At 44.3% G+C, this 27828-nt stretch overlaps 1 protein-coding gene across 1 annotated transcript; it reads right to left on the minus strand.

The window, feature by feature from the left end:
* On the minus strand, positions 1-27828 carry BIRC2 (baculoviral IAP repeat containing 2). The gene is made up of 9 exons (XM_078432660.2): positions 27727-27828; positions 24076-26234; positions 23885-23984; positions 20444-20522; positions 19797-19845; positions 3315-3557; positions 1259-1513; positions 943-984; positions 1-833 (listed from the first exon to the last, which is right to left on the minus strand). The coding sequence occupies exons 2-9, from the start codon at positions 24971-24973 to the stop codon at positions 640-642; spliced, it is 1860 nt and encodes a 619-aa protein (XP_078288786.1). The 5' UTR covers positions 24974-26234; positions 27727-27828; the 3' UTR covers positions 1-639.

Here is a 27828-nt window from a genome sequence, read left to right on the forward strand (position 1 = left end):
TCTGTTTTATGAATTCAATTTTTTATTTAACAGCTAACATCTGTGTGCTTACAGGGTGACCGACACTACATTTATGTACATTAACTCATTTAAATCTCACAAGGCATATAGAAAATAATTTTTAAGAGAAAAAAATGATGGTGCAATCTTTTTAAAGAACTTTATTAAGATGTTTCTCACAAATTAAGAAAAAGCTTATGTACCAGTAAGAAAAACACACTTATTTCAAAACACAAATGAAAAAACACCACGGAGAATTTGGCACCAGGATTGGGGGAAAGTCCAGAGCTCCCGGTGTCCGTTTCTTTTACACTACATGCTAATGAAGCCCTCAAAGCTTCCAGAAGGAATACCAACACCAGGCACTGCTGCAGTGACTCCCCAGCGCTGAGGCTGCGCCTGTGCTCACACACGTACGGCACTAGGGCCCGCCAAACGGAAACCTCTCCTTTTGTAGCAATAAAGACTAGCATTAAATAGGATAAACGATACTATTTTTTGAAACAAGATCACTAGTACCAAAGCAGATTACAAGTGTCATAATTAAAGAACAATCATTCTTTCTATACTCCGGATGGCTTCAAATGTTCAACCATGTTTTCGACACTTTCCTATATAAGCAAACATACGGTTTTTCTTTTATGAGAGAAAGGTCCGGACGGTGCCCTTGATTATACCCCTGCAAATGGGGCATTTTCTGAGGGAAGGGGCGCAGTCTTTGCACACCACCAGGTGGCCGCAGGGAATGAACACTATGGACACTTCTCGGTCCATGCACACTTTGCAGGTTCTTTCCTCCTGCAGCCTCCTCAGCTGCTCTTCCAGCGACAGACCTGAGACGAACAGAACACTTGAGTGAAATTCAGTTCCTACTTAATTCCCGTTAGAAATTTTAACCACGGTAACATTTCAGGTTGGTCTTGAGTCTGAATTTTGTTTTACCTGAAACATCTTCTGTTGGAATATACTTCATGTTCTTGTCCACTAAGGAAAGAAAAACAACAAAAAGCATTATTCTACCAAACAGAAGGTGGCTTCACCTGCTCGTTCCTCCCCACCCGCTGTCTAGTGAACACAGGTTCTACCTACAGACTGTCAGGAAGCACGTAGCCCTACTACGTCCGTGATGAAATCTTCCTTTTCTTAGAGCGAGTTACATTTATCGACTACAGTTTGTGAATTACATTTATCTTGTTTGTCAAACTTAAAAGTGAACATCATCTCAAAGGTTTCTAAAATAATTTTACCAAAAACTCACCAAATAAGTTCTTATATAATGTAGGGTCAATTTCTTTTAAGCAGCTTTTGAAGATGTTGGCAGCAGCATTTCCTTTGACCAAAACGGTATCAATCAGTTCTCTTGCTTGCAAAGGTATCTGTGTTTTTTGCTTAATAATATCATGTTCCTGTTTATTAATGACATTGGCCTTTAAAAGATTATCCAGGATAGGAAGCACACACATCAACTGTTGAAAAAGAGCCATTCTGTTCCTCCGAATTAATGACAGATCATCTTCATTTAAAAAAGAAAAAAGGAAAAAAATCCGTGAGATTTTAAAATGTTCCAACCGTGTGCACACACACAGTCACTAACAACCAAGCCTACAAACAGTGCAGGCAGTAAATACATAGGAGCTTGAAAAAGCAGCACAAAATTACCTGTTTGCGATTTAATGCCTATCATCTAGAAAACTTCTGGAAGATACGGCTAGGGCATATTGTGTAGTGCACACAACACACAGTGTCTGTTCCTGTCACTTCTAAAAGTCTACATACTTACCTGTCTCATGACCCTGCTACCTAAGAGAATTTTAAAGGACAGTAGAAACTTCCCACCTCTACTTCTCCACCCCCCAGCGAAATTGATAATACTGACTTGTTTTTTTAACGTTTACTTATTTTTGAGAGATCGCACACGTGCAAGTGGAGGAAGGGCACAGAGTGAGGGAGACACAGAATCCGAAGCAGGTTCCAAGCTCCGAGCTGTCAGCACAGAGCCTGAAGTGGGGCTCGAACCCAAGAACTGTGGGATCATGACCTGAGCTGAAGCCGGACACTTTACCGACCGAGCCACGCAGGCGCCCCTAATAATACTGACTTCTATTTGCATTATATCACTTTAATTTCATTAGCACTTTCATATCAACTGCCTTATTTGATAAAAAGATCCCGTCAGGTAAACAAGGCAGGTACGACGGTTCTCACTTTCAAATACGGACACCACCGCCTCAGCAACGACTGCCGTCCCTGCGGTCAGAGAAAGCACCGGCGGCAGAGCCAGCATCCCAGCAGAGTGCTCCCTCCGAGTCCATGGCTACCGCGGAGCCTCCCCCGCAGCCCAGCCCCCCTGGCTGCCTGCCCTGAGCGCGACCCCTTCCGGGTCGATCGAGTGAACACGAGGCGTCTTCAGGTGCTTGCAGCTTCTCCCTTCACCCTAGAGCGACCCACACAGCGCGTGCCACTGTCATCTCCACTCCACAGGGCACACGGCCGACGTCTGGTTACGGAAACTGCAGCGTGCTGACTGACAGAGCCCGGATTTAAACACAAATCTGTACCAACTGAGAAACCAGACCTGAAATACTTTCCTACATGCCAGAGTAAGGTCCTCAACTCCTCCTGTGGTTCCTCACAAGCTCCAGCCCAAACCCCAGTGGACACTACAGACACCACCTCCCTCCCCTCTGCCGGCTCAAGTCGGGGCCTCCCCTAGACCCCACACCCAGTCTGGGAGCCCCCGAGCAAGCACCACAGTCGGCACAGTACTTGACACAGGTGCTCGCGCTCAGTGAACACTGCAGAAGGAGCGATCACTCGGGGGGCTTAGCCTGACCCGGACGGACACCAAGAGAGTGCCCTTGGGCCGGGGCTGCTCACCAAGTCCTAGGACTTCATCACTAGCTCTACCTTCTGTATGAGGACCACTCGGCAAGGATCAGGGAGTTAAAATACTGCTTTAAGAGTACGATTTGAAGAAGGTAATCTTAAACAAAAACAAAAAACCTGCACTCAACTTTAAATCTTCCTTTCTCAAAACAATTTAAAATTGTTCTATATCAAGAAGAAAAGCAATACGGCTCAAGAAAAGCGATGCCAAGATCCTCTGATCAGCGTAAGTCTCAGGTGTTACTGAAAGATAAACGTATTTTAGAAAGCCTAGAAAGCCACGGTCAATGATCGTCAGCACAGCCCACAGGGCAGAAGGAGACGACGCGCGGCCGCCAGCAGTGAGCAGAGGCGGGTAGGCCTGCGTCGGGTCACGCAGTCCCAGGATCCTCGTGGCAATAAGGCAGGTGACTAACACTCCCCAATACCTGATGCCAGCTCTTCAGTTTGTCTTTCCTTCTCTTCTTCTCTGGTCTCATCTTCAGCATCAAGAAGTGCCAACACAATATCACTGACTGTTTTGTAATTCTCCCCGCTCGTCAGGATCTTGCTCTGAACGGTCTGCTTCACCAGGTTTCTACTGAAGCCCATCTCCAAGGCCGCTTTCACCACGGGTGTGTTCATCATGACGGCATCTTCGGAGGAATTTTCTCCAGGCCCAAAATGAACAACTATTTGAAAAGACAGGTTACCGATGGTAAGTTTCACAAACATAAAAATACGGAGAAAAACAGTATGTCCCTTACCAGGCATATATCCTGGTAAGGGATATGAGCTATATGCACCAATTACCTATAATTCCAACAAAAGTATCAACTCAAGAAGGTTCAAGTGAGACTGTAGTAACAAGTGAGACTGTAACAAGTGTAATACACTTTTCCAAAATATCACTTCCTGGGCCGTGTCCTGGAACCTACTTGATGAGAGACTCGCTAAGGACAGCACTTAGGAATCCATGTCTTTTTTAAATCCCCAAAATGATTCTGAAGCACGGCCATTTTGGGGAACCAATACACTATATAAACGTAGGTACAGTCCAGGAAAGTGGGGGGAATCAACAAAGACTTCATTAAAGATGGCATCAGAGTTTGGACTTGAAGGATAAACAGCATCTACAGAGGTGAACAGACGAATCAGAACAATATGGGAAGGAGAGTGACATGGGAGACCAGTTCGTGCAAAATATGTCTCAAGATGTAAAATGTGGGTGAAGAAGTAATGTGATATCAGACAGTGACAGGTGTGGAAAACGAGAAAACGAGTAAGATAAACTAGGAGGCAGGTAGACAATGGAAATGATGGGGGTGGGGGGTGGCCAGGAAAGCATTACCAGGGAACAGGGACACTTGCGTGAAAATTACAAAGAAACCTGACTGCCACCTACTGGAGAACTGGCATAATAACAACTCCCTTGTTCCAACGTCTGGGGAAAAGCTGTCTGAAGGTAACACCAGAACACATATGGGAACCAGAAGGAGCTCCGGGAGTATTGGAAAAAAATCTCTAGGCAAACAGAAAAGCAACCGTAAAAGCCCTAAACAAGACAAAAATCTCAGTGTATACAAGAAGTGTATAAGTGACAAGTAGTCAAGAGATACAATGATCCCCAGATCACGTAGAGCCTTGCACATTTGTATTTTACTATGTACTAGAATGTTCTGCAAACACTTTAAGCAGAAGAAAGATGAAATTTGATTTGTTTTTCCCAAAGGTGACTCTGGCAGCTCTGTGATCAACTCTCATGAGGTAGGATGGGATGAGGAGACCAATCAGGACACTATGACAGACAATGATGACAGGTCTCCATCAGGTGGACTGGGGCACAGGCAATGAAGGCACGTGGACGGTCGTGCTGGGCAGGGGCGCTGAGATCTGGGGCACAGTATGAAGGCAGGAGATGGAAAGACCTCCACGGATTAAATATACAAAGTAAAGAGAAAAACTGGGATGATGCCTACCCAGAGTCAACTTTTTGACCTTAACAGGTGGGGGCCGTTAACAGAGCTAGGGAAGACCAGATAAGGAACAAATCCAAAGGATGACGGACAAGAGAAAAGATTTTACTTTGGTCATATTAACCCTGAAATACTCACTATAGTCAAGTAGAGATTCAAACATGTAGTTGGACATGCCAGCCTGAAGCTCATAAAATGAAGAAATAAATTTGGGCCAAGTGTTGAGGGATACTCTATCATTTGTGGTTTGAAAAAGGAGCCACAAAGGAGACTGTTCGTGATTAAGCAGAGAAATAGCGGAAAACCAAGAATGTGGTGTCCAGGAAGCCAAGCAGAGAAGATGTCTTCAGAAGGATGCAGAACAATCATGTCAGCAAGACTTCTGAGTAAGATGTCCCCCCACATGTATCTTGACTCAACAGCAACTTGGATTCCACCTGTCAACAACAGTGCTTCTGAGCAAGCTTTGAGATGCAGGCAGATTTTGAAACCCCAGTGGAGAACAAAACCAAGAACTGTTTTAACAAGATGGGCGGGCACCCACAGGGCTGACAGTCCTGGCTACAGACCCACGCACAACTCCATACCCTTCAGGACTTGGATACAGGCCATCTGGCTTGGTCCTGCACCAGCACCCCACACGGCCTGACCCTGCACCAGCACCCCCCCCCTACATCTTGGTCCTAAACCAGCACCCACACAGCCTGACCCTGCACCAGCACCCCACACGGCCTGACCCTGTACCAGCATCCCACACGGCCTGACCCTGCACCAGCACCCCCCACGTCTTGGTCCTACACCAGCACCCCACGCGGCCTGACCCTGCACCAGCACCCCCCCTACATCTTGGTCCTAAACCAGTACCCCACACGGCCTGACCCTGCACCAGCACCCCCCACGTCTTGGTCCTACACCAGCACCCCTCACTTCTTGGTCTTAAACCAGCACCCCACACGGCCTGACCCTGCACCAGCACCCCCCCTACATCTTGGTCCTAAACCAGTACCCCACACGGCCTGACCCTGCACCAGCACCCCCCACGTCTTGGTCCTACACCAGCACCCCTCACGTCTTGGTCCTACACCAGCACCCCACACGGCCTGACCCTACAGCAGCACCCCCACACGGCCTGACCCTGCACCAGCACCCCCCACATCTTGGTCCTACACCAGCACCCCACACGGCCTGACCCTGCACCAGCATCCCACACGGCCTGACCCTGCACCAGCACCCCCCACGTCTTGGTCCTACACCAGCACCCCACACGGCCTGACCCTGCACCAGCATCCCACACGGCCTGACCCTGCACCAGCATCCCACACGGCCTGACCCTGCACCAGCATCCCACACGGCCTGACCCTGCACCAGCACCCCCCACGTCTTGGTCCTACACCAGCACCCCACACGGCCTGACCCTGCACCAGCACCCCACACGGCCTGACCCTGCACCAGCATCCCACACGGCCTGACCCTGCACCAGCATCCCACACGGCCTGACCCTGCACCAGCACCCCCCACGTCTTGGTCCTACACCAGCACCCCTCACGTCCTGGTCCTACACCAGCACCCCACACGGCCTGACCCTGCACCAGCACCCCCCACGTCTTGGTCCTACACCAGCACCCCACACGGCCTGACCCTGCACCAGCAATCCCCACAGCCTGACCCTACAGCAGCACCCCCACACAGCCTGACCCTGCACCAGCACCCCCCAACGTCTTGGTCCTACACCAGCACCCCTCACGTCTTGGTCCTACACCAGCACCCCACACGGCCTGACCCTGCACCAGCACTCCCCACGGCCTGACCCTACAGCAGCACCCCCACACGGCCTGACCCTGCACCAGCACCCCCCACGTCTTGGTCCTACACCAGCACCCCACACGGCCTGACCCTGCACCAGCACTCCCCACGGCCTGACCCTACAGCAGCACCCCCACACGGCCTGACCCTGCACCAGCACCCCCCACGTCTTGGTCCTACACCAGCACCCCACACGGCCTGACCCTGCACCAGCACCCCCCACGTCTTGGTCCTACACCAGCACCCCACACGGCCTGACCCTGCACCAGCATCCCACACGGCCTGACCCTGCACCAGCACCCCCCAACGTCTTGGTCCTACACCAGCACCCCACACGGCCTGACCCTGCACCAGCACCCCACACGGCCTGACCCTGCACCAGCACCCCCCAACGTCTTGGTCCTACACCAGCACCCCACACGGCCTGACCCTGCACCAGCACTCCCCACGGCCTGACCCTACAGCAGCACCCCCACACGGCCTGACCCTGCACCAGCACCCCCCACGTCTTGGTCCTACACCAGCACCCCACACGGCCTGACCCTGCACCAGCACCCCCCACGTCTTGGTCCTACACCAGCACCCCACACGGCCTGACCCTGCACCAGCATCCCACACGGCCTGACCCTGCACCAGCACCCCCCAACGTCTTGGTCCTACACCAGCACCCCACACGGCCTGACCCTGCACCAGCACTCCCCACGGCCTGACCCTGCACCAGCATCCCACACGGCCTGACCCTGCACCAGCACCCCCCACGTCTTGGTCCTACACCAGCACCCCACACGGCCTGACCCTGCACCAGCATCCCACACGGCCTGACCCTGCACCAGCACCCCCCACGTCTTGGTCCTACACCAGCACCCCACACGGCCTGACCCTGCACCAGCACCCCACCACACACAGAATGAGGAGCAGCTAGGCCTACCCATGCTTTGGCAAAGAGACATACAGACCTCAGTTCCAGGTCTGTAGACACTGAAACTGCCTGTGAACTGGATCTGGCATAGTCTGGGAGCCTCGAGAGATAAACACACCGAATTCAGTCAAAAGCCAGACTATGAAAGGACCTCATAAGGAGGCTCCAACCTATCCCAGCTGCAATCTGCAGACAGGCCTGCTAGCCCCAGGACCCAGCAAGAGACATCCCCAGTACACACCTAGAGTGCCTGAGGGACCCCTGTACTTGGCTCCAGCTCCCCTAGTCTCGGTCCACAGCAATACAACTGGCACAGGACACTCCTGTCTCCACCTCAGAAGATCTTGAAACGGCTCCGGCCTCCAAATGCAATCAGGAAACAGTCCTGCCCGCCAAGCCATCTAGCAGGAGACAAGGCCACCTGTGTCTCCACAGCCAGGTCTACAGACCTCAATCCTGGCTGTAGGACCTGAAACAGCCCTGGGACTCAGTTCCAACCCCTCTCAGCCACCGTCCAGGGCCAGTCCCGCCAACCCAGGAACCCATCAGTGACCAAACAGGAGCCCTCCCGAGGACCCAGAGGGAGCCACACCCATCTGTGTATATGGTAACGGTCGTGCTGTCTGAGGACCCAACTGTGGACACTGAAGCAGACCCTTATCCCAGCATCCTACAGAAGAATGTACTGGCACTGGAGGCAGTACCGCCCGACAAGGGATGGACCAGACAGGATCCATGCCAACCCCAGCCGCTGGAAACAAGACCAGCCACAGATTCCACCACAGACCTAGCAACAGCTTTGAAACTGGCTCCAACCAAGCATCGGCCAAGGGAAAAGACAGGAAAAGGTCTTTATCTGCCAAAAACCAGTGTAAAGACTAGAAAAGAAGGTTCTTCCTTCAAATGCAGACACCACGGAAATGCTACTCAGATCATGCAAAACAGGCAAAAGGACAACACCACAGAAAACCAATAAAGGTCCAGTAATTTACCCCAAAGAAATGAATACAGATCTATAATTTGTTACCATCTTACACTTAATGAAATTTAAGAGAACAAAGGAAGGCAACTAAATGAAATAATACGTGAACAAAATTAGAAATTTAATAAACAGAAACCACACACAAAAAAATCCTAGGGCTGAAAAATACACTGAAAAATTCAGCACAGGTCTTTAGTAACTGCCTTGACCACGGAGAAGAAAGAATCTGAGAGTGAAGGGAGATTATCTGAAATTAGCCGGTTATAGGAACAAAAAAGTGAAGAAAGCCTATGTGAATTACAGGACACCACCGAACAAGTGAATATCCCATCACAGGGGTTCCAGAAGAGAAAAAGCAGGAGAAAACTTATTTAAAGAAATAATAACTAAAAAGTCCCAAATCAGGAGACAGATATGGATACCCAGCAACAGTAAAATCCAAGAACCCTAAACATGATCAACCCAAACATTCCTCTAAGATAGGCAATAATCAAAATGTTAAAAGTCAAAGATAAAGAGGGAACTTTGAAAACTGAGGAAAAAAAAAGACTCCTTGTATACAAGGCGCACCCTCAGGCTACCTGCAGACTCTGGAGAAACCCTGCAGGCCAGGTGAGACTGACAGGATACATTAAAGAGTGAAAAGACAAGAACCACACTAAGAATAACTGCAAAACTGTCCTTCAGAAAATAAGAAAAGGTAAAAACATTCCAGACAAAAGTTGAAGGAGTTATTCACCCTAGACCTGCCCCACAAGTAATGCTAAAGGGAGTTGGGCAAGCTGAAGGGACACTCAGTAACATGAAAACCTATACAAGCACACAACTTACTGGTGAAGGTAGACAATCAGTCAAATTCAGGATTCCCTACCATGTAACCATTCCTCTGGTATAAAAGCTAAAGGACAGTAATAATGGTAAGTATAGCTAGGAGCACCTGAGTGGCTCAGTCAGTTAAGCATCCGACTCTTGACCTCAGCTCTGGTCTTAATCTCAGGGTTGTGAGTTCAAGTTCCATGATGAGTGTGGAGCCTACTTAAAAAATAACTAACTAAATAATACCTATAGCTAAAATAACTTGAATAGATACAAAATAGGAAAAGATATAAAGTATGGCATCAACAGTGTAAAATGTACGGTAAAGATAATAAAAGTGTAAGTTGTTACCAGCTTAAAACAGACTTACATCTATACTTTGTTTTAGGTTAAACCTCATGTGAACACAAAGAAAAAACCTAGAATAGATACACAAAATGTAAAGAAAAATTAATTAAAAGCATACCACTACAAAAAATAAATTAAAAAGAACTACAGCCAGAGAGGAAGAAATGAACAAGGAATTCAAATGTCTTCACATTACCAGTAATGACCTTAAAATGTAAATGAACGAAGTTCTCTAATTAAAAGACACAGAACAGTTGAATATTTTTTAAAAAACAAAAAACAAAAAAGAATGCAAAAAAAGAATGAACTAAGCCCATGGTGGGCAGAAAGAAGACAATATTAAAGATTAGAGCAGAAGTGACACAGAAACTGTAAAGACCATAGGAAAAAACAGTGACACTAACAGTTGTTTTTGAAAAGATATACAAAAACATGACAAACCTCTAGCAAGACTAACCTAGAAAAAAAGACTCATACAAAATTATAAATGAAAGAGGACACATTAAAACACATCCAAAAATGCAGAAGATCCTAAGAGACTACTGTGAACATTACAAACTAAACAATCTATACGAAATGGATAAACCGCTAAAAACCTACAAATTAACCACGAATGAAATCAGGAAAACATAAAATATCTGAACCGACCAATAACAACTAAGATGACTGAAGCAGTAATAAAAACCTCACAACAAAGAAAAGTCAAATATTAGATGACTGAATTCATGAATTCTACCAAATATTTTAAAAAGGATAACACCAATCCTTCTCAAACTCTTTCAAAAAGATGAAGAGAGGGAACAATCCTAAACTCATTTCATGAGGCAGCATGACACTAAAGATAGATAAGGACACTACACGAATAGGAACCACAGGCCAATATCCTTAATGAACACAGACACTAAAATTCTTGGGGACGGTGAGGGCTAAAATGGCAGTGGAGTAGGAGGACCCCAGGCTCATCTCATCCCTCCAACACAACTAGGTAACTATCAAATTATCCTCCATATCCAGAAATCAACCTAAAGACTAACAGAACAAACTCCACAACTCAAGGGAGAGAAGAAATCACAACTGAGGAAGGTAACAAGTGTACAGACGTGGTTTGGGGCCGGGGCGGGGGGGGGGGGGGGGGGGGGGGGGGGAATGGATCACAGGTGCTGTGGATGAGGGCGGGGGAGGGGGGTGGTTGGGCATGGTCGCAGAGAAGGGAGAGAGAGAGAGGGGGGAACACACAGGTGAATGCACAAGGAGAATGTTTCCCCAAAGCCACTGGCTTGGAAAATAAGAGGGGCTGATTTTCATGAATTCTTACCACCAGGAGGGCTTAAAGCCTGGAGTTTCAAAGGTCAGAGGGCTCAACTGAGATGGAGCCCCTAAGAGTTACCTGGGGAGAAGGCAGGCAAACAACCTGGAGGCAGACAGCATGGAAACAGGATCTGAAAAATGCCTGGGGCACGTGGCTTACCTGTGAGGCAGCATTCTGGGAGACCGGGGAAAAAGAAGCCAGCTGCTGCCATTTCCCTCCCCTGCCTCTCAGCATCAACAGAGAGCCACCTGCAGTAAACAGCACAGCGCCCACACTGGCTGCCTAACCTGCTTACACCAGATCCCACGCCCCTGCGCTCTACCAGTACTACCCTTCTCAGTCAGGTTTGCCTCAATCCCAGTGTGGGCGACTCCTTCCTCAGAAGACAGACAGAAACACCTGCCCACACCACATAGAAAACACCCACCCACACCACATCTCCGAACCAGAGAGCTCTGCAGAGCTTTAGTTCCAATGGAGGTGGTGACAGGTCTCACTTCACAAGCAGACCAGAGTAAACATCGTCAGAACTCGCTACACTCAGGCCAGGGACCAAACGCTGCCCACAGCCCTGCAAGAAATATTAAAGGGGACTCTGAGTGGAAAGAGAGACCAAAAGTGACAAAGATAACAAAGGAACAGAGGAAACCTCCAGAAACAAAGTAATAAAAAAGCACTGAATTCCTATTTATTGACAATTATTCTGAATGTAAATGTACTAAAGTCTCCAGTAAAAAAAAAAAAAACAAATAAGGTATCAGAATGGATTAAACAACAACAACAACAACAACAACAACACACAAGACTTGTCTATATGCTGACTATAAGACTTTTGGACCTAAAGACACCTGCAGATTCAAAGCAGGATAGAGGGGCGACTGGACGGCTCAGTCGGTTACTTGGCTGACATCATGATCTCACGGTTCATGAGTTCAAGTCCCACGTCAGGCTCTGTGCTGACAGCTCAGAGCCTGGTGCCTGCTTTGGACTGTGTGTCTCCCCCTCTCTCTGCCCCTCTCCTGCTTGTGCTCGCTCTCACTCTCGCTCACTCTCAAAAATAAATAAAAAAACATTTAAAAAATTTTTTTAAAAAGCGGGGATAGAGAAACATTTATCATGCAAACGGCGTCTAAAGAAAACGGTCTAAATGTCTAAAGAAATGGTAGCACTACTTACATAAAACTAGATTTTAAACAAAAGACTGTAACAACAGATGAAGAAAGGCATTATATCATAACAAAGGAGACAATCAACAAGATGACAACTGTATATATTTATGTCCCCAACACGGGAGCACCCAAATATATAAAACTATTAATAACAGAAAAGGACTCATTGATTATAGTTCTGTAATAGTAGAGGGCTTTAACACCCCACTTACATCAATGGACACATCATCTAAACAGAACTATATGTTAAATATTATTTAATGTCAAATTGGTTTCCATACAACACCCAGACCTCATCCCAACAGGTGCCCTCCTGAATGCCCATCACCACTTTCCCCTCTTCCCCACCCCCCATCAACCCTCGGTTTGTTCTCAGTATTTAAGAGTCTCTTAAAATACACATACTTTTCAAGTGCACATGGGACATTCTCCAGAAGAGATCAGATATTAGGTCACAAATCAACAAGGACAAAAAAATGAGATCATCATGCATGTGTTCTGACAACACTGCTATGAAATTAGAAGTCAACCGCAAGAAAAAACTGAAAGACCACAAATACATGGAGGTTAAAGAACATGCTACCAGGGGTACCTGGGTGGGCTCAGTCGGTTAAGCACCCAACTTTGATTTCAGCTCAGGTCATGAGCTCACAATTCTTGAGATGGAGGCCTGTGCCTGCTCGGGATTCTCAGTCTCCCCTGTCTCTGCCCCTCCCCCCTGCTCATGCTCGTGTACTCTTCCTCTAAAATTAAATAAACGTTAAAAAAAAAAAAAAAAAAAAGAACATGCTCAAGAAGCAAGAAAAATCTCCAACATACAACCAAACATTACACCTAAAGGAGCTAGAAAAAGAACGACAAAGTCTAAAGGCAGCACAAGCAGGGAAACAATAAAGATCAGAGCAGAAATAAATGATATAGAAACTAAAAAAATTGAACAGATCAATGAAACCAGGAGCTGGTTCTTTGAAAAACTTAATTAAAAGTGATAACCCCCCAGCCAGACTTATCAAAAAGAAAAGAAAGGACCTAAAAATAAATAAAATCACAAATGAGAGAGGAAAAAGAACCAACACCACAGAAATACAAACAAGTATAACAGAATATGACGAACAACTATATGCCAACAAATTGGACAACCCTGAAAGAAATGGATACATTCCTAGGAACATATAAACTACCTAAACTGAAACAGGAAGAATAGAATACTTGAAGAGACCAATAACCAGCAAAGGAATTCAATCAGTAATCAGAAAACTCCCCACAAACACAAGTCCAGAGCCGGATTGCTTCCCAGGTGAGTTCTTACCAACATTTGAAGATGAGTGAATACTATTCTTCCCAAACTATTCCAAAAAATAAAAGGGGAAGGAAAATTTCCAAATTCCTTTTATTAGTCCAGCTTTACCCTGATACCAAAATCAGACAAAAACTCCACTAAAGATAATTACAAGCCAATACGCCTGATGAACATGGTTGCAAAATTCTCCACAAAATATGAGCAAATCAAATCCAACAATACATTAAAACAATCATTCACCATGATCAAGTGAGATTTATTCCTGGGTTGCAAGGCTAGTTCAATATTGACAAATCACTCAATTTGATACACCACATTAATAAAAGGTAAGAACAATATGATGTTTTCAACAGATACAGAAAAAGCATCTGACAAAATATAACATCCATTCATGAAAAAAGCCTCAATAAAGTATGTTTGGAAGCAATACAACTCAACATCATCAGGGCCATATATGAAAATCCCACAGCTACTATCATAATCAAGGAAGAAAAACTGAGAGCTTTCCCTCTATTGTCAGGAAGACAGGCATGTCCACTCTCACCACTGTTATTTAATACAGTACTAGAAGTCCTAGCCACAGCAATTAATCAACAAAAAGAAATAAGTCATCCAGATCAGCAATGAAGAGGTCAAACTTTCACTATGTGCGAGTACCATGACACTCTAGATAGAAAACCCAAAAGACTCCAGCAAACAACTGCTAGAACTCATACACAAGTTCAGTGAAGTCACAGGATACAAAATCAATGTACAGAAATCTGTTGCATTTCTATACATCAATAATTAAAAAGAAAGAAAAATTCAGGAATCAATCCCATTTAAAATTGCATCAAGAATAAGATACCTAGGAATAAACCTAACCAAAGAGATTAAATATCTATACTCTGAAAACTATAAAATACTGATGAAACAAACCGAAGATGAGACAAAAGAAATGGGAAAACATTCCATGCTCAAGGATCATTAAAAACAAATATTGTGAAAATGTCAAAACTACCCAAAGCAATCTAAACATTTGCAATCTCTAACCACAAGAGACCCCCAATAGCGAAAGCAACCTTGGAAAACAAAAAAAAAAAAACAAAAAACACAAAAAAACAATACTGGAAACACCACAATTCCGGACTTCAAGTTCTATAACACAGCTGTAGTAATGGAAACACTATGGAACTGGCACAAAAGTAGACCCATCGCACAATGAAACCAATAGAAAACCCAGAAATGGACCCACCACGATATGGTCAATTAATCTGTGTCAAAGCAGGAAAGAATATCCAATGGGAAGAAGAATGTCCCTTCAACAAATGGTGTTGGGAAAACTGGATGGCAACATGCAAAAGAATGAAACTGGACCACTTTTTCAGCCAAACTAAATTCAAAATGGATGAAAGACTAAAGTGAGACAGGAAACCATGAAAATTCTAGAGAACACATGCAACAACCTCTGACATCTGCCATACCAACTTGTTAGATATGTCTCCTGAGGCAAGGAAAATAAAAGCAAAAATAATCTATGGGGACATCATCAAAAGGCTTCTGCAAAGGAAGCAATCAAAAAAACTAACAGGCAACCTAAAGGAGAAAATATTTGCAAATGACGTTATCTAATAAAGCTTTAGTGTCCAAAACATATAAAAAAACTTGTAAAAAAAAAAAAAAAAAAAAGAAAAAAGGCAGAAGACACCTGGGTGGCTCAGTTGGTGAAGCGTCCGACTTTGGCTCGGGTCATGATCTGGTGGCTTGTGGGTTCGAGCCCCAAATCAGGCTCTGTGCTGACAGCTCAGAGCCTGGAGCCTGCTTCAGATTCTGTGTCTCCCTCTCTCTGTCCCTCCCCTGCTCACACTCTGTCTCTCAAAAATAAACATTAAAAATTTTTTTTTAATGGGCAGAAGACATGAATAGACCTTTCTCCAAAGAAGACATCCAGATGGCTAACAGACACATGAAAAGATGCTCAACAGCACTCATCATCACAGAAATACAAATCAAAACCACAATGAGGTATCACCTCACACTGGTCAGAATGGCTAAAATTAACACAGAAAACAACAGATGTTGCACTGATGATGGTGCAAAAGCAAACTGGTGCAGCCACTCTGGAAAACAGTATGGAGGTCCCTCAAAAAGTTATAAATAGAACTATTCTACCATCCAGCAATTGTGCTACTAGGTATTTACCCAAAGGATACAGACACACTAATTCCAAGGGATAGATGCACCCCAATGTTTACAGCAGCACTATCAACAACAGCTGAATTATGGAAACAGCCCAAGTGTCCACCGACTGATCAATGAAGAAATAAGATGTGGTATGTATACGTAATAGAGTATTACTCAGCCATCAAAAAGAATGAGATCTTGCCATGTGCAACAACATGGATAGACCTAGAGTGTATTATGCTAAGCAAAGTAAGTCAGAAGGACAAATATCGTATGGTTTTACTCACGTGAAATTTAAGAAACAAACAAGAAAATGGAAGAAAATAAACAGACAGCCAACCAAGAAATAGACTCTTAACTACAGAGAACAGACTGATGGTCACCAGAGTAAGGGTGGGTGGGGGGATGGGGAAAACAGGTAATGGGGATAAGCAGGGGGACACTTGCTATGATGAGCACCGGGTGATGTGTGCAAGTGTCGAATCACTATACTGTACACCTGAAACTAGTGTATGTTAATACACTATACGTATGTTAAAGGGAATTTAAATAAAAACTTAAAAAAAATTATCAACAAAATACTACCAAACTGAATTCAACAGCCTATTAAAAAGATCACATATATAATGAAGTGGGATTCATCCCAGGGATGCAAGGATAGTTCAACATATGCAAATCAGTAAGCATGATAAACAACATTAATAGAATAAAGGATAAAAAGCACATGATCCTTTCAATACTCAACAGATGCAAAATTTGAGAAATCTGAACGTGAAAGTCAACACCCTTTCAGAACAAAAGTTCTCAACAAATTGCATATAGAAAGGACAAACATGGACATGGAAGGACACAACATGAAAGCCGTATATAACAAACCTGCAGCTAACATGCTAAATGGTGAAAAGCTAGAAGCTTTTCCTCTAAAATCAGGAATAAAACAAGGGTATCCACTCTCACCACTTTTATTAGTACTGGAAGTCCTAACCACAGCAATTAGACAAGAAGAGAAATAAAAACGAAGTTTTAATTGTGTATGTTCGAAGATGACATGATCTTACATATTCAAAATCCTAAAGACTCCAACAAAAAAGTTACAATAAACAAATTCACAAAGCTGTAGAACTAAAAAGTCACATTTCTATACACTAACAACATAGTATCTGAAAGAAAAAAATCCCATTTATAGTAGCATTAAAGCAACTGTATCTCAATAAAACAATAAAATACTTAAGAAAAATATTTAGCCCGGGGGGTTAAAGATCTGTACACTGACACGGATTTAAAAAAACAAATAAACAAAAAAACGGAAGACAAAAATAAGTGGAAAGATATGCCATGTTCACGAACTGGAAAAATATTGTTAAAATATCCATACTACCCAAAGCCATCTATAGAGTCAATGCAATCTCTATCAAAATCCCAATGTTACTTTTTCACAGAAATAGAAAAGAAAAATTCTCAAATTCACCCCAAACAGCCAAAGCAATCATCAGGGAGGAAAAAAACAAAAACAAAAACAAAACAAAAAAAAAAAAACAACCAAGCCTGGAGGCATCACACTTCCCGATTTCAAACTTAATCACAAAGCTAGAGGAATCAGAACAGTATGGTATTGGCATGAAAGAGACATCTAAGGCCCATAGAACAGAACAGAGAGCTCAGAAAAAAAATAAATTCGTGCATATAGTTAACTAATATTTCACAAGGGAGCCAAAAACAAACAGGGAAAAGCGAGTCTTTTCGACAAAGTGCTGGGAAAATGAGAGACTCATATGCAAAAGAATGAAACTGGACCCAAACCTTATACCACCACAAAAATTAACTCGAAATGGATTAAAGAGTTCAATATAAGCCCTGACACCATACAACTCCTAGGAGGAAATACAGATAAAAAGTTCCCAGACACTGGCCGTGACCAGAATTTTTTGGATAGGACGCTAGAAGCACAAAAAACAAAAGCAAAAACCAATCAAGGGCACTGTATCAAACTAAAAAGTATCTGCAAGAAAGTATCCGGAAGTATGTGAAAGAAAGTATCTGCAAACATGTATGAGAGAAGCGGTTAATATCGAAAAGTATATGAACTCCCAGAACTCCAAGGCAAAAAAAAAAAAAAAAAAATTTAAACATGGGCAGAGGAGCTGAAGGTATTTTTCCAAAGACATACAGATGGCCAAGAGACATATGAAAAGATGCTCAACATCACCAATCAATGGGAAATGCAAATCAAAACCACAATGAGGTATCACCTCACACCTGTTGAAATGTCTAGAATCAAAAAGACAAGAAATAACAAGTGCCAGCAAGAATGTAGAAAAGGGAACCCTGGTGCACTGTTGGTGGACATGTAAATTGATGCAGCCACTGTGGATAACATCATGGAAGATTCCTGGAAACGTTACAAACACAACTTCCCAATGATCCAGCAATCCCACTTCGGCATATGTATCGGAAGGAAATGGAATCACTCTCTCAAACATTTATCTGCACTCCCGTGTGTACTGCAGCAGGATTCACAACAGCCAATTCATGACGACCTCTAAGTGTCCATCGACAAATATGAATACAGAAAATGGAGGCCACGCACACATCGGAGTATTATTAACCCATAAAAAAGAAGGAAACGCTACCATTTGCAACACGGATGGACTTTACCAGAGGAGTATGCTGTGAGGATCTGATGAACGGTGTATTGGCGACAGCTGACAACACTGTATTACACACTCTGAAGTCACTAAAAAAGTAACCCTTAAATGCTCCTATCTCACAAAAAAACTAAAATTATGTGAGGAGACCAATGTGTTCATCTTAATGTGGCTCAACTGTGCACTTCACACCCTAGACTTACATGGTGCTGCATGTCAATTACATCCCAATAAAGCTGAGACGAAAGGGATGAAGCAGTGAACATTTCTAAGGCTGAGGACAGATCAGTGCATTTACCGAGCTGGTGGTTCTTGGTGACCATGACAAGAACAGCCTACAGCCGAGTAAGCTGAAGAAAAAATGACAAAGAGCGTAAGCTCAGATTAAATTCTTCCTTTGTTGTAAAAGGAAGCCAAGAAGTGAGACAACAGCTAGAAGACAACACAGGTGCAAGAAAAGGTCCTCTTAGGGCGGTGATGGCAGAGGAAGTTTGCACGATGAAGTAAGTAACTTGGAGACAGAAAGGGAAGATCACTGCCCAAGCCAAGATCTTAACACCGGCAGCAGGTCTGAGATACGAGGACAAAGGCCAAGTGCAAGAGCTGGCCTCAGTTCTTTCAAGAGGGAATGGACAGGAGACGTCAGGATGGACTGCGGACGCTGACTCTGCTAGGGGAGACGGAGCAGTTCTCTCTGCACCCGTGAAGCAAGGCTATGAGCTGCGAGGAAGTCAGGGAAGAGGGTGTCGAAACTCAGGGAGAGAGGCAATGCCATTTTCTGAGGGAATCACGGCAGGGCGGCCCAAGACCACTCGGCCCCGGTAGCTTTTCCAGTTCTAACATACAGGAAGGAGTTATCACGTCAAACACCAATTCCAAATCCTCAACAACCTCCCATGTCATGGTTCCCAAGACCCATATGCATCAAGGTCACCTCGTTCTGGTCCTGCTGCAATTCTGACAATATTCCTTTCAGTGGCGTGCCACCAACAGAACACCCCTTTCTCAGTGCAGGGCAGAAACCATGGACTGTCACCTTCACTATTTTGGACACACTAACGTATGTAACTTACATATGTTAACTAAATGCCTATCCTTGCACTAGAATACTACATACCTCATAAATAACTAACATGTAGCGTAAGTCTTCCATCATGTCAACTGACCCTTTTCAAAAACACCAGCTCGTGGCAAGCTTCCCCTCTACGGAGGGCGTATTGCTCACACCTCTAATCTGGTACCTGTGAGCTACCTGTGATGCTCAGGTCTCTTCTGCAGGTGTCTGGTCTCCCCAGTTGTAACGTCAGCACTTTAAGAACAAAGATTAGTATACCTGCCAGAATCTTCTAAAAGGGTCATGAATCTTAGTAAATACGTCATATTTGTTAACCTCCCTACACTTTTTCCTATGTCCTTATAAATCAAATTCTCTTTACATCCTTTCATGTTTAACATTCTTATAAAAATGTCCATTCTATACGTGGAATATTTTCATACATACTTGGTGGATCAGTATTTTCATCTCCAGGAGTATCTGAAGTTGACAAAAGCTACGAAACAAAAGAAAAATTAATAGGTAAAATCGGAACTCTCAAACAACCTTGAACAGTGCCCCATTAAGATCAGTGTACCTTAAGTAATGTACATAATCATCTGACAACTAGATAATTTATAAACTTCCTTTGCTTTGTTTCACCTTAACCATCATAAAAATCCCCATAAACTTCACCTACTTCCAAATTAAAGTTCAAGTGTTTCTGTGGTTTCAGGAAAGGAGGAACAAATATGAATGGCTTCTCATTCCACTGAAAAGGTGTATTTCAGCTAGGTCACTGTCAGTGATTCCAAACTCCTAACAAGTTGGTTGGTTTGTTTTTTCTTGAAAAGACACAGGAAACACTACAGATCCACCTCCAGGTGCACCACAAATCTGCACAGGGGCAGAATGATTTTCCAAAAGACTAAAAGCAAAAAACCTTCTCTAAAAAGCCTTGAGCAACGTAGTTACAAAAAGTAAAATTACAGATCTCACTAACTGGATATAAATTAACCATAATTTACAGGAAAACAGATGTAAATATTATTCATAATAATTTTTGGTCATTATTATTTAAGAGAACTCAGTGTTGCCAAATATAACTTACTCACCTGCTCAAGAAGGTGAGGGTATCGAGCTTGAATCTCATCAACAAAATCCTGCCCCTTCATGCGAATCAAGAACTCACACCTAAAAAAAAGGAGAAAAATTACTTTTAACAAGTATTATATACCAAAAATATAACCTGATCATTCTAGACAAGTGGCTTTCAAACTCTGTGTCCCCGAGTATAAATATTTTACATCACAACACAAATATGTATGCATTTGTACATATCAAACAGAAAAAAAAAAATCCCTGTATAACACTACTAACTCTTACTACGTATTGATGCATTCTGGTATTTTCTATTTAACCACATTTACACACAACAACAATGAAAGGGTCTGAAACTCAAAGGGAGCACAAGGTAAACCTTGAAAAATGCTGTTCTGGTCAGTTCACTTTTGGGGTTTCACATAGTTTCAGAAACTGTAATTTGGTACTTCTAAGATATAGTCTTTCACAACAAAGTAACTAATGATCTTTCTCCAGGGTCCGTTCTTCCATTATATGTGATTACATGTGAAGCACAAACCCTCCCTCCAAAAAATACGCAAGTATTTCTATCTACATACAGTGTCTCCCAAATTCTTGCTTACAAACCACAACTTGTTAAAGAAGTTCCCAGTAACCTGCATTCCATTCCTTTTGTTTTTCAATAAAATGGTTCTAAACAACTCAATACCCATTTGCAAAAAAAAAAACAAAAACAAAAACAAAAACAAAAACAAAAACCCTCCATCTTTGTTTGCCATACTACAGGCAAAAGTCAACTAACAAAGAAACACAGAACTAAGCTTTAACCCTAAGGCAATGTAACTTCTAGAAGAAAAACAGTAGAAAATTCTCTTGTCCCTAGGTCAATTAAGACTTCTTAGCAAAGAGATCAAAAGCATAATCCAGATAAAACTGAAGAACTACCATCCTTAAAACCCACTGTTAAAACAATGAAAAGACCAGCCACAAGCTGAAAGCTGGCAAAACACTCTCGATAAAGAACTTGTACCCAGAATTTAAGAACTTTTCAAAGCTTAATAATTAAAAAAAAAAATTAAAATGGGCAAAAGATTTGGACATTTCACCAAAAGACATATGTAGATGATAAATAAGAAGCTCATCATCATTAACCATTAAGGAAATGCTCGCTGAAATCGCAGCGAAATACCACGACATACCTCCGAGAACGGCTAAAATAAAACCACCTGCTGATACCAATCGCAGGGAAGAACATGAGCACCTGGGGATCTCCCACACCGCGGGCGGGCTTCCGAAAACAATAGAGGGGTTCTCAGGAATTTAAAACTTGCCATACAACTCACCAATCTCACGCCCAACTATCCACCCAAGCAAAAGGAAAACGTATGTTCCCAAGTGTTTACAGTGGCTTTATTCAGTATCACTCCACGGTGAGAAAAACCCAAATGCCCTTCACCTGGTGACTGGGTAAAATCAACAGACATCATCCAGGCTTGCTCAAAACTTAAGTTTATTGTCAATGAGATAAAACAGCTGGTTGTCACTATGTTCTCGGTCTTCACACGGTTTTAATTTATTTTTATTCTGGGACCAATCAATTTATATTCCTGATGATTACAGCAGGAAGTAAAATGAACCCTGGTTAATATATCTCCCCTCCTCTAATAAATTTGATAAAGACAGATTTGTCTTAGTCACTGCTATGTCTCCCGTATCTACAATAGCATCCAGCAGGCACTCAAATATTTGACGAATGAACCGTTACAATACAGTGATTAGCAATTAATCCATTTTGGTTTCTCATTTACTGAGATTAAAGGTTATCCCCAATTGAAATTGCTGTTTTCAGACGGTTTACTAAAAGCACCCTGTCTTTTCCCTTATTTAGCCATCTAAAAACACAAATGACAGAAATAAACCAAGGTTTGGTTTGGTTTTACTTTATAAAGGACAAAATGCAGTAATTCAAACACTGGAACAGGAAAGCTGTTTTTGTTTTTTTCATACAGTATTAAATTTCAAATTACGTGTACACAACCCCCTGGAGCTAGGCATAATCAAATCATTTAAAATTCTGACAATATGCTTTTTCCTACATACGTAACTTAACCAAGATATAGGTCACTTTGAGAGTTAAAAAGTCAAATGTTCTATTATGAATTTAAAGATAAAATTTTAAAACACAACTTTTAACAATGTACTGATCCATAATAAAATATTTCTTACTTCAGGTTTTTTACTGTATCACACAAAAATGACAAAAGGATGTTTCAATTTCTTCAAGGGGTTCAAGAGACGACTCATTACTGTGAAAGGCACTCACAGGTCACAACACTGTGCTGTGCAATCCCACCTACATGAGGTAACTAGCTCAGTCAGATTCAGAGATAGGAAGGAGAGTCCTGGTGGGAGCAATGGGTACAGATGACAGCTTGGGAAGGTGAGAAAATCTGGAAATGGAGGGTGGTAATGACGAGGAACGATGTGAATGCACTTAATGCCACAGAACTACAGACTTAAAAATGGTAAAAATGGTAAAAGTGATAAATTTTGTTATGAGTTCTTAACCACAATGTAGAAAAACTGTCTAATCCAACGCCCCCATTAGAGAGATGAGGACAGAGTTTCAAATGGGTCACACGACGTCCAAGTTCACACAGCTCCTCAAAAACGAAAAATTTCTAGTTCTATTTCCACTAACAACAGGGCCTCTCAATTCTTTGTAGGCGACAGTATAAAACAAGAGACACCACTAGAGACACTGTGACTAACAGGAGATGAGCAACAGATCACAGATAACCCGTAAAGGGGGCACCCGGGGGGCTCAGTCAGTAAAGCATCCAATGTCAGTTCAGGTCATGCTCCCACGGTTCCAGAGTTCGAGGTCCCGCACTGGGCTCTCTGCTGTCAGCACAAAGCCTGCTTCAGATCCTCTATCCCCATCCCTCTCTGCCCCTGACCAGCATATTCTCTCTCTCAAAATAAATAAATACAGTTTAAAAAAAATAAGATAAACCGCAGAGAAAAAAATAATTTACAATCATAACCAAACTCAATCAGCTTTTATTCTATGTATTTTTAGGTCTTCTCTAAATCATCTTACGTCCCTTCTTATTCTTTTTCCTTTTTTCCTATGTATGTTCTTTTGTGCTGTTTTACATATCCTTGTAATCCTTAAGATTTCTTTAAAGCAAAATGGGAACCTCATAAATAAAACGCAGGGCCAAAATGGTAAACCAATCATCAAGAGTAAGTTAAACTACATCCTGAATACATGGCTTACAAAAGAAGAGAACATTCTGAACCACTTTTCATCAAAATAATTAATGCTAACTAACATTCGGGGTTTTAAAATGTTCCCCAATGGCATAAAAGCAGCTTTGATATACTGAAACGTAAACATAAACCACTCAAGGACGTCTACCCCTTGTAAGCACAGGGTTTTGTGCAGAAATACCTTTCAGAAGAATTACCTTGGAAACCACTTGGCGTGCTCCACCCACGGGTCGTCTCCAGACTCCCAACACCTTAAGCCACCATCACAACAAAAGCATTTGACGTCATCATTGCGACCTAAAGAAAACAGACCGAAGTTCAACACGCAGGTTCTAATACGTAAACAGAAGTGAACTGGAGAAAACACACAGCTGTGCTAGGCTCTCACCCACGTAATAGAAGCCGGCACTGGCGAGCTGCTCGGGTTGGACCGGGACGCTCGACGGCCAGCACACGAACGTTCTCAGCCGAGCTGCGTGCGTCTGCATGCTCAGGTTTGAAATGCTAAACCTCAGCGTCTCCAGAGAATTTTCCAGAAACGGGCAGTTGGGAAAATGTCTCCGATGCTCTGACAGAGCGTCATCCTTCGGCTCCCAGTTACTGAGAGTGCCACCGCAAGCAAAGCAGGCCACCTTGTCCCCAGGCCCTATGTAATAGAAGCCGGCTCTCGCCAACTCTGAGGGTGACAAGAAGGTTAATGGCCACATGTGGTAAGTCAGAAATCGAGCTTCCTCAGTACTCATCGCGTAACTGTAGGGGTTAGTCCTCAATGGGGAGAAGTCTTCGAGTGCTCTAGAATTCACAGGGTTTGGTGAAAGGTTGGAATGAGAACCACTGAATGTGCCACCGTGTTCCAAAGTGGGAGACAACAAATGTGGAAAACTGTTTCTCATTGGAGAAGCACTCTTAGAGGTGGATTCCAGACTAGTAAGAGAAACCAGACTGTGAATGAAACTACAGCTGGGATACAGCTGTTTGTGCTTTTCAATAGGACTGTCTCCATGCTTCCAGTTGTCCAGCATCAGGCCACAGCAGAAGCATCTAACCTTGTCCTTCACACCAGTGTAGTAAAACCCAGCACGCGCGAGACTTCTTTCTGAGACAGGAACACCGGCGGGAAACGTCGAATACGTCGACATCCTATACAGTTCACATGAAAGGTCATACTGTATTCTTTGTTTGCTGCCGACTGTCCGATTTGCGAAGATCGTGCTATCTTCCATCGTGCTCTTAATTCTCTGACAAGAAGAACCTGGCACGAGTCTCTGGGAAGTAGTTTTGTGCATGAGTGATTTCACTTTTTGATGGCTAAAAACCTTCACATGAAATTTGTCAACTCTTCGCCCTATATTAGGTTTTTTTTTTTTTGGTTTTTTTGTTGGTTTTTTTTTTTTTTTTTTTACCGTAAAAAAGAATCAAATAAGGTCCTACTTATGTGAAGTTCACCACACCCTCTTTACAGGATTTATACCTGAGTTTACACTCAGGTGGGATGAATATCTTTCCTTAATTATCAAAATACTATTTAGTACTGTTTAAGATTATAACATCATTTGGTGTATTGCTAACATAAAGGCCTCAAAGAAGCTGATACACGAATGAAAATATGTTAAAACTGCTGGATTCTGCAAGGAGGCTGATATTCCCAAAATTCTAAATTAACAATGTACCTTAATTATGCCTTTAATTTACTCTTAGTTATAAGGTACAAAGCCTGTTTATCAAGACAATTACTGATTATGCCTCAAGAGGGAAAACCTATACTCAGATTTCTTTCAAGCACTTTAACATTTTTTTTAAAAACTTGTTTTATTCTAATAAACAAGAATTAAAGTCTTCATAGAGTCATATTATCTAAAAGCTAATTTCACATAGGTTATCACAATATTCACTTAAGTGGGTTACATTAACTTCAGTACCTACTTCTGGGGATATCAACACCCACAAGCTTTATTGAACCTATAGCCTGTTTAGTGTGTATGATGTCAAACGAAACGAAACCTCCCTAAAGCGAACTCTTCCACCTTTGTTAAATATTGTCTATATCTGTTTCTATTTCCTGCAGCATCGTTATGTTGTCTTTCTTCCTAACTCTGCCTACAGATTTATTATACTTGACCAGTTGAAGGTATTTTCTTCATCAACTACTGAACCATAAAATTCCCACGAGAGAAACTTCTACACTGCATTTAAAAAGCCAATAAACTATCCTTCATTTAGAAATCATGTATATAAAATATTCATTTTGTAGAGATAAGTCAACTTACGAAGATAACAGCTTATTGTTTCTAGTGTTACCACAAATGCTTAACAAAACATCACAAACAGAATTACTATTTGTGCACATGTACCAGCAACTGACCCTACTAGGCTTCTTTCTGAAAACGCTTAATGTTTTAAAACTGTAATTCACACACAAAATTAACTCTATAGGATTCAAACTATATCCCTTTATAAAGTTCCTCCGTAATGGGACTCTCCATAACGGGATTACTGCAGGGGAAAGAAATGGGGGGCGGGGGGAGTCGACTCTTCAAGGCTGGAAATCTGGAAAGAAGAAAAAAGCTATTTTAGAAAACTGTACTTTCATGGTAAACAACTAATAGACTGTTCAGGGTATTCACTAAGTCTAAAAACGATTTACACTTCAGATAACTCCAGAAAGTCACCAAAATTTTCCAACTAGAAAAACTCTTAATTAAAATAAATGCAACACACCCCATGAGCACTGATTATACCTTTTTTTAAAATGGTTTTCGTATTTATTTCTCTGTTCCTTTTTTAAAAATGTTTATTTTGAGAGGGAGACACAGACGAGCAGGGGAGGGGCGGAGAGAAGGCCAGACTCTCCAGCAGGCTCCACCTCAGCAGAGCCCCAGGCAGGGCTGGATCCCACGACCCCGGGAGCACCACCTGAGCGGAAATCAAGAGTCCCGCGCCCAACCGACTGAGCCACCCAGGCGCCCCAGCACTAGGATGATTTGTAAAACACAAACAGTGCTGAGCACAGACATCAGCACCTAGAAAGCTACGCTGCTGTTGGTCCCCCCACTTCTGGTGCCCACTTCTAACAGCTTAAGGACACGTCTGGCAGCTTGCTGGACGCAAGAGACGGCAGCGGAGGAGGGAGCCTGCGGTCCCTAAGAGGCACACGAACAGCAGTAACCTGACGGTCACGCTGTGCTAACGCCGAGTCTCTGCAGGGCCCGGCGACTGGCAGTTAAGAAGAGAGGCAGCGAGAGCTCGCCCCTCTCAACACCTCACCCGCGCGCACAGAGCAGCTAGAAAACCCGCACACACCGCGGCCGGCGCGAGGCTTCCCTCACCTCGGACCCCGCCCTCCCGAGGCCGCGGGCGAAGGACCCCCCCCCCCCCAACAGCGCCGCCCTCCGGAGGCCGCGGCCGAGGGACCCCGCGCGCCCCAGACCCCGCCCTCCCGAGGCCGCAGCCGAGAGACGCCCAGCGGCCCGCCCCCGCCCTCCCGAGGCCGCGACCGAGGGACCCCGCACGCCCCAGACCCCGCTCTCCCGAGGCCGCAGCCGAGGGACCCCGCCCTCCGCAGGCCGCAGCCGAGGGACCCGGCGGCCCGCCCCCAGCGCCCCGGACCCCGCCCTCCCGAGGCCGCAGCCGAGGGACCCGGCGGCCCGGCCCCCCGCACCCTAGATCCCGCGACCCGGACCCCGCCCTCCGGAGACCGCAACCGAAGGACCCCGCACCTCAGGTCTCGCGCCCGGAACCCCGCCCTCCAGAGGCTGCAGCCGACCTGCCCCCGCGGGGACGCTGAGCGCGCGGCTCTGCCGGAGTCCGATCGACGAGGCGGGGGCGGCGGCCGGAACGCATTTCCCGGCAGCTCGGCTCTGACTCCCCTCGCCCGCGAGCCTCGGGGCCGGGCTCTCGAGCCGCACGGGAGCGTCGGCGACCGAGAGCACAGAGCCCGGGCGCCTGGCCGAGGGACCCGCGGCCTTCCCCTCCCCCCACCCAGCCTGCGCGCCCCGACCGCCCCGAACCCGCCCCGGACCCAGACTGGGGCCGCCCTCACCGCGGACACGGCGCGCCGGCCTCCAGAGGGCCCGAGCGGCGGCGTCCACCGGAGATGCGGCCGGCCGGCACCTCTGCGGTGTCCCGAGCCCCCGCCCAGGCG

The sequence above is a fragment of the Panthera onca genome, chromosome D1, assembly GCF_046562875.1.
Source record: "Panthera onca isolate mPanOnc1 chromosome D1, mPanOnc1 haplotype 2, whole genome shotgun sequence".
NCBI classification, from domain to species: Eukaryota; Metazoa; Chordata; class Mammalia; order Carnivora; family Felidae; genus Panthera; species Panthera onca.